The 7,881-nt window shown below is 48.3% G+C and overlaps 2 protein-coding genes across 3 annotated transcripts in view; both read left to right on the top strand.

The window, feature by feature from the left end:
- LOC131448896 (rho GTPase-activating protein SYDE1) overlaps positions 1–2,412 on the top strand; it is a 9,344-nt gene extending 6,932 nt beyond the window's left edge. Inside the window, exons 10-14 of the mRNA XM_058621691.1 lie at positions 651–777; positions 849–1,000; positions 1,080–1,326; positions 1,407–1,679; positions 1,754–2,412. Of these exons, the coding sequence (XP_058477674.1) occupies positions 651–777; positions 849–1,000; positions 1,080–1,326; positions 1,407–1,679; positions 1,754–1,941 (987 nt within the window). The 3' untranslated portion in view covers positions 1,942–2,412. The remainder of the gene's footprint in view (positions 1–650; positions 778–848; positions 1,001–1,079; positions 1,327–1,406; positions 1,680–1,753) is intronic.
- Positions 2,413–3,650: 1,238 nt separating this feature from the next.
- LOC131448939 (protein phosphatase 1 regulatory subunit 3C-B-like) lies at positions 3,651–7,718 on the top strand. 2 transcript variants are annotated; one of them, XM_058621774.1, is made up of 4 exons: positions 3,651–3,863; positions 5,003–5,382; positions 5,453–5,589; positions 5,726–7,718. In XM_058621774.1, the coding sequence occupies exons 1-4, from the start codon at positions 3,853–3,855 to the stop codon at positions 5,972–5,974; spliced, it is 777 nt and encodes a 258-aa protein (XP_058477757.1). In that variant the 5' UTR covers positions 3,651–3,852; the 3' UTR covers positions 5,975–7,718. The 2 variants fall into 2 exon arrangements, with proteins under 2 accessions (XP_058477757.1, XP_058477756.1); XM_058621773.1 differs by having other exon boundaries at positions 3,653–3,863; positions 5,453–7,718.
- Positions 7,719–7,881: the final 163 nt, after the last annotated feature.

Below are 7,881 nucleotides of genomic sequence, written 5' to 3'. Positions count from 1 at the left end.
GTCTGATTGTCTGTCTGTCTGTCTGTCTGTCTGTCTGTTTGTCTGTTTGTCTGACTGTCTGTCTGACTGTCTGACCGTCTGTCTGTCTGTCTGGCTGTCTGTCTGACTTCCTGACTCTCAGGTGGTGGGGGTGTACAACTGTCTGACTGTCTATCTGTCTGACTGTCTGTCTCTCTGTCTGACTGTCTGTCTGACTTCCTGACTCTCAGGTGGTGGGGGTGTACAACTGTCTGACTGTCTATCTGTCTGTCTGTCTGTCTGTCTGACTGACTGTCTGTCTCTCAGGTGGTGGGCATGTACAGACTGTCTGACCGTCTGTCTGTCTGACTGTCTGTCTGTATGTCTGTCTGACTGTCTGTCTGACTGTCTGTCTCTCAGGTGGTGGGTGTGTACAGACTGTCTGTCTGTCTCTCAGGTGGTGGGCGTGTACAGACTGTCTGACCGCCTGTCTGACTGTCTGTCTGCCTGACTCTCAGGTGGTGGGCGTGTACAGACTGTCTGACCATCTGTCTGTCTGACTGTCTGTCTCTCAGGTGGTGGGCGTGTAGAGACTGTCTGATTGTCTGTCTGTCTGTCTGTTTGTCTGACTGTCTGACTGACTGTCTGTCTGACTGTCTGACCGTCTGTCTGTCTGTCTGGCTGTCTCTCAGGTGGTGGGCGTGTACAGACTATGTGGATCCGCGGCGGTGAAGAAGGAGTTGAGAGACTGCTTTGAGAGGAACAGTGGCGCCGTGTGTCTCAGCGATGACCTTTACCCCGACATCAACGTCATCACAGGTGAGTCATCACAAACCCTCGCTGATCAGCTGTGAGGGATGTGATTAAAGGGGCAGAGTCTGTGTCCTCAGGTATTCTGAAGGATTACCTGCGCGAGCTGCCGTCTCCGCTCATCACCACCACGCTGTACCAGGTGGTCAGAGACGCCATGACTCCACCTCCTGTGACCTCTGACCCTCAGAGGACGGTGGAGCTGCTCACCTGTCTGCCGCCACCAGAGAGGGTAATCTATTACTCCGTCCCTCTGGTGCTTGGTCATGTGATGATTTGATGATGTCACAGCGCTGACTTCCTGTGTGCAGGCGACGCTGAGGCTCTTACTGGACCACCTGAGTCTGGTCGCCTCCTTCAGCTCCTTTAACCGCATGACGCACCAGAACCTCGCCGTCTGCTTCGGCCCGGTGCTGCTCACGCCCACGCACGAGGCGTGGCGAGGAGGGGGAGGAGTGAGGGGAGGAAGGGGCGGAGGGAAAGGCGAGGAGATGGCGAGCGCGGTGGATTTTAAACGACACATCGAGGCGCTGCACTTCCTGCTGCAGCAGTGGCCAGGTGAGTCGTCATGGCCACACCCACTTTAAAACACTGCCGTTGCCATGGAAATCTCTGTTCCTCTTCTCTCTCTTCTTCAGTGCCGACACGTCACGTGCTGGATGAAGACTCCTCCCTTCCTCCCTCCCCCACCTTTACCCACAATCCCCTGCTGCAGCCGCTGCAGTTGATGCTGCCACAGAACCCACTGGGGGAGCCAGTGGTGTCACGGCGAGGGCGGGGTGGGCTCGCCAGGCTGGACAGTCCGCCTCCAATCAATCGGTACGCTGGCGACTGGAGCGTGTGTGGGCGTGACCTTCTGTCAGGACAGGAGGCGGACTACGACGAGGTGGCAGGAAGTGAGAGTGACGCAGGTAAATACTGTCGCCGTGGTAACTGCAGCCACTCTGAGGACGTCTGTTTTCACGTCTTCCTGTTGTCGTTTCAGACAGCGATGACGAAGAGGAGGAGCAGAAGAAGGAGGCGTGGCCACCAGGAGGAGGCGGAGCTCTGTACGTGGACGACTTCCTGGACTTTGACGCTCCGTTTAACTGTCGACTGAGCCTGAAGGACTTTGACGCTCTGATCCACGACCTGGACCGAGAGCTCGCCAAACACATCAACATCTGCCTGTAGACACGCCCCTGACTTCTGACCTCTGACCCCGGGTCAGCGGGTCCTCATCCACTCCTGTCATCTGATTGGATGCTGCGTCTCATATGAAGGACAAGGCTTGAACTCCAGCTGCGCTAAAAACAACAAACAACCGGAAGTACAGGAACTGCACTTCCGGTTGTTTGTTGTTGTTTGTTTGTTGTTGTTTGTTGTTGTTTGTTGTTGGTGTCAGGGTCATATGATGTTGGGCCTGTTTGCACTGTTAAAGCCATAAATTCAGTCTCTGAACCTCCCTGCAGTGCCCCCCGCTGCTCCCTGCAGCGCCACCCACTGGTCCCCTGCTGTTTGGCGGTACAGTTGTTGTTGACAGTATTATTTGTTTTGCACAAACATAAACAAGCACTTGTGTTGTTTTTTATTGTTTTTACGACGTCACCAAAGTGAAGGAGTTTTTATAACCCTGAGAAAAATAAATAAATAAATAAACACAGAGAGCGCTCTGTTCTTTACTCGGCTGATACCAGAGTGTGACATCATCAGACTGAAGGTCAGAGAGCAAACGTGTCAGCACTGAACCTTCTGTCAACTCATCTGTACTCATGACTCTAATGATTCTAATGATTCTAATGATTCACTTTCACCCAAAACAACATGTTTGTGTTTGTGTCTGTGTCTGTGTTTGTGTTTGTGTCTGTGTCTGTGTCTGTGTGTGTGTTTGTGTTGTGTCTGTGTGTGTGTTTGTGTTGTGTCTGTGTGTGTGTTTGTGTTGTGTCTGTGTCTGTGACTGTGTCTGTGTCTGTGTCTGTGTCTGTGTTTGTGTCTGTGTCTGTTTTTGTGTCTGTGTCTGTGTTTGTGTTGTGTCTGTGTCTGTGACTGTGTCTGTGTCTGTGTGTGTGTTGTGTCTGTGTTGTGTCTGTGTCTGTGTTGTGTTGTGTTGTGTTGTGTCTGTGTTGTGTTGTGTTGTGTTGTGTTGTGTTGTGTTGTGTTGTGTTGTGTCTGTGTCTGTGTCTGTGTTTGGGTTTGTGTTGTGTTGTGTCTGTGTGTTTGTGTTTGTGTTGTGTTTGTGTCTGTTTCTGTGTTTGTGTTGTGTCTGTGTGTTTGTGTCTTTTTCTGTGTTTGTGTTGTGTTGTGTCTGTGTGTGTGTTTGTGTTGTGTTTGTGTCTGTGTTGTGTTGTGTTGTGTCTGTGTTGTGTTGTGTTGTGTTGTGTTGTGTTGTGTTGTGTCTGTGTTGTGTCTGTGTTGTGTTGTGTCTGTGTTGTGTTGTGTTGTGTTGTGTTGTGTGTTGTGTTGTGTCTGTGTTTGTGTTTGTGTTTGTGTTGTGTCTGTGTGTTTGTGTTGTGTTTGTGTCTGTTTCTGTGTTGTGTCTGTGTGTTTGTGTCTTTTTCTGTGTTTGTGTCTGTGTTTGTGTTGTGTCTGTGTGTGTTTGTGTTGTGTCTGTGTTGTGTTTGTGTTGTGTTGTGTTGTGTTGTGTCTGTGTGTGTGTTTGTGTTGTGTCTGTGTCTGTGTCTGTGTTGCGTTGTGTCTGTGTTGTGTGTGTGTGTGTGTGTGTGTGTGTTTGTGTTGAATGAACTTTTATATGATGAGGATTTTTATTCAAGTACAAACGTTTCTCCATAAAGAAATAAACAGGAAGTGCTGTCAATCATCTCGCGGGGGTGGGACGTTCCACTCTTATCAGTGCTCTCTGATTGGATCACACAGGTCAGCTGACTCTCTCTCTCTCTCACTCTCTCTCCCCCTCTCTCTCTCTTCTTTTCCTTCAAAATGGCTGCAGCAGAAAAACGACTGTAATTTCAACAGCTCAAGAAACGACGGCGTAAACGAGTGTGTGCGCGCACGCGCGCGCGTGGGCGGGGCCGGTGGCGGGTTCAGGTTCTCGTGTTGCTCGTGGATTCTGTGGATTCTGTGGATTCTGCTGCTCACAAAGTTTCCATGAACTGCAGGTGAGAGAAAACAAAGTGCGTCACGTCCGCACGCAGCGTGTGTGTGTGTGTGTCGCGTCTGTTTACTCTTCTCTACTCTTGTTTACTGTCATGTCTCTGCTGCGTGTGTCCTCAGTCCCGCGTCACGTACTCACTCTGCACGTACACGTGTGTGTGTGTGTGTGTGTGTACTAAAACACAGAGTACTTCACAGAGAAGGAGCAGAAACTGTGTAAACTGTGAGGAAAAGTAAATTAATCTAAAGAGTACTTAAAGTACTAAATGTATACATACAGTACTTAATGTAAACAAACAGGTACTTAAAGTACTTCATGTGTGTAAACTGTGAGGAAAAGTAAATTGCAAGTAGTACTTTGTACTTGCAATCTAAAGAGTACTTAAAGTACTTAATATGTACATACAGGTACTTAAAGTACTTCATGTAAACAAACAGGTACTTAAAGTACTTCATGTATACAAACAGGTACTTAAAGTACTTCACGTATACAAACAGGTACTTAAAGTACTTCATGTATACAAACAGGTACTTAAAGTACTTCATGTGTGTAAACTGTGAGGAAAAGTAAATTGCAAGTAGTACTTTGTACTTGCAATCTAAAGAGTACTTAAAGTACTTAATATATACATACAGGTGCTTAAAGTACTTCACGTATACAAACAGGTACTTAAAGTACTTCATGTATACAAACAGGTACTTAAAGTACTTCATGTGTGTAAACTGTGAGGAAAAGTAAATTGCAAGTAGTACTTTGTACTTGCAATCTAAAGAGTACTTAAAGTACTTAATATATACATACAGGTGCTTAAAGTACTTAATGTAAACAAACAGGTACTTAAAGTACTTCATGTATACAAACAGGTACTTAAAGTATTTCACGTATACAAACAGGTACTTAAAGTATTTCATGTATACAAACAGGTACTTAAAGTACTTCACGTATACAAACAGGTACTTAAAGTACTTCACGTATACAAACAGGTACTTGAAGTACTTTTCACATGCTGTTGCAACAACGAGTAACAGCACACAGATCTAGCTAGCTCCTTTAGCTCGGATTAGCGGTCTGTGGTGGTTACCATGGTGACCACGGTCACAGGAGCAGTGTCAGTAGCGCTGACGTGGTCTCATGTGTCCTCAGAGTTCTCCACATCCTGAACCCTCGCTCCAAGGCTCCGCCTCCCATCATGCCGGTCGACATGGCAATGAGGGTGTGTCTGGCTGGCTCACCTCCGCTGCGCTCCTTCCTCGACGACTACGACGACTTCTGCTCACCGTCGGCCGCCACGCTGCTGCGACCTTGTATCAGCAGCGAGGTTTCCACGGCGACTGAGACGGAGGTGGAGACAAGCGGCTCAGAGAAGAAGAAGAAAAGCGTGGAGTTTGCAGACTCTCGGGGTTTGGCACTCGCAGTCGTCCACGTGTTTGACGAGGCGGAGGACGACCTGACGGCCGAGCTGCAGTTCCAGCTGGCGGAGATAGAGGGCGTCACAGCTGCACTAAACCTGGAGGACGTCAAAGGTAAGAGAGCTGACGAAGATGTCATCACAGATCACGTCACTGATGATCCTGTTTCCGCTCTGATCTGCAGACTGTGCTTCAGACCTGGTCCTGGACTTCACTCCTCCTGCCGTCGACTACCTGGAGCTGAGGCGGCGTCTGAGGGCGCAGCAGGTCTGTCTGGAGTCCTGTTCGGTCCACGACTGCCGGCTCTCGGGAACCGTGCAGGTGCGAAACATCTGCTTCCAGAAGTCCGTGTTGGTCCGCGTCACCTTTGACGCGTGGGAGTCGTTTCAGGACGTTCGCTGTCAGTTTCTGAACAACGTCTACGGCTCCACTGACACCGACACCTTCTCCTTCTCAGTGGAGCTGCCCGAGACCTGCAGCCGGGTGGAGTTCTGCTTCCAGTACCAGACCAAGGACCAGACCCTGTGGGACAACAATCTCGGGAACAACTACCGCCTGGTGCTGGACAAAACAAAGACAAGGGAGGAAATCGACATCGATCCCTACGGAAGCCCCAGAACGTCCGCGGGGATCTTCCCTGAGTGGCAGAGCTGGGGACGCGTCCATGCCAACGCCCCCTACTGGTGAGACCACAGCAGGGTGTTAGCAACGCCGCGTTCACTCTGAGTTTGATCTTGAGATTTCCACATGTGCACTTGGATGTGATCCACATGAAGCTTACACCAGTCCTACAGGTGATCCACAAGGAGCTAATGCTAACCTTGGGGAATATGCACAAGAAGCTAATGCTAACCTATAACCCTGGAGGTGTTCCACTTGAAGCTAACACTAAACCTAAAGGTGATCCACAAGGAGCTAATGTTAACCCATGAGATGTTCTAATAATCTGTAACCCTAAAGGTGTTCAACTTGAAGCTAACGCTAGCCCTAAAGGTGTTCCACTTGAAGCTAACACTAAACCCTGGATGGGTTCCAGCTGTGGATGATGCTGACCACTAACTCTGGTGGTGACCCGGGTGTTGGACTCTGCTGTTTCACTGAGTCACTTGACACCGGTTTGTCCCCAGAGTCCAGCTGAACGAGGACCATGATTGGCTCAGGTGGTTCCATGTGCACTCACCTGAGCCACACCTGGTCTGAGTCTGAAAGCCGACCCTTGGTCCAAGTATTTAAAAGCACCTTAAAACCCACAACCTGTATGTGAGGCCTGATCCACCTGAACACCTGGACCCTGGACCAGCACCGGATTGGTGCCACATTTAAAAATATGCAAAGCGAGGTGTTGATGATGGTCCAGGACGATCACAAGTGTTTCCTTAAAAACCTCCCAAAGAATATTGATGCCAAGGCCTGACCCTGACCTGCATGACTCCACCAGCTTTAGAGTGAGGAAGGTCGCCATGGCGACACCGCTGTCCTCTGTCCTTGATTGTGGACTTTTAGAAGACGAGTCCAGAAACTGTAAACGCTTCTTTGCACCGAATGTTCTCAGAGAAAAAGGAGAATGAGAATAAGCTGAGAACGAGCCAATTTCTTCAGAAACCTGGTCCTGTTCTGAAGAAACACCCAGACGTCAGTATGGTTGACCTGTTACCATAGTTACCTGAAAGTTAACTATGGTTACCATAGTTGCTGAAAACTAGCACCTTCTGCCACAGTCCTGAATCTGCTGTGGGACCTGGATCTTCGCCATGGCGACACGGCCGTCGCCGTCCTGCACACATGTTACGTTTAAATCTTCTTGTAAATACTTCACAGTTCTTCGCAGTGTTTAGGCTCCTCCTCCTTTTGTTGTCATGGTAACTGCTGTAGAGAACATGCTAAGACAATGTAGCCCACATGTCACATGATCACTGTTATTTTTGTATCGTGTTGTGAACACGACTCGTCTCTGAGGCTAAAGTTAATCTGGCACTTTCTGTTCGCACTTTTTTTTTTTCGCTAATGTAACTATACCACAGTGTTTGTGTGTGTGTGTGAGTGAGTGAGTGATAAGGGACATGTTACATGTTTAAAGGGAACATGAGAGTTAATCTGACTGAAAGTCATGTGAGCGTCTGCGTGCTGCGTTCACGTCATGGAACTTTAACTGTCAGTCACAATGGGAAGGAGAGTGGGTGGAGTCAGAAGTTTGGAGTTACGTGGCCTGAACGCTACACATTAGCCGCATTTAGCTTGCACAAACCAACAGATGAAAAGATTTGGCATTTTTAGTCTGCATCGGAGAATGTCTCAAAGTGATGACGCCATGGTGACGTCACCACCATGGCGTCGTGGTGATGTCACAATGACATTGTGGTGATGTCATGCTGTGATGTAAGCAGAGAGTGTATGTTTTTAAAAAAAAAAAAAACCTTCATTCTTTCAAAATAAAAGTCATGTTTTTAGTGTTCAGAAGTCTGGCTCTGTTTTTATGACATCATCAAACAGGAAGGGTTTTCAAAATAAAAGCTGGGTGGGTTTTTATTTTTATTTCCATGTTTTAAAAGATTTGGAGTTGACGTAGTACGCTGTTCACACTGATGTCATGCTGCTGCACACAGGAAGTGATTT

Source organism: Solea solea, chromosome 21, assembly GCF_958295425.1.
Source record: "Solea solea chromosome 21, fSolSol10.1, whole genome shotgun sequence".
In the NCBI taxonomy this organism is placed as follows: domain Eukaryota; kingdom Metazoa; phylum Chordata; class Actinopteri; order Pleuronectiformes; family Soleidae; genus Solea; species Solea solea.
This window is presented reverse-complemented; position numbering and strand designations above follow the sequence as displayed.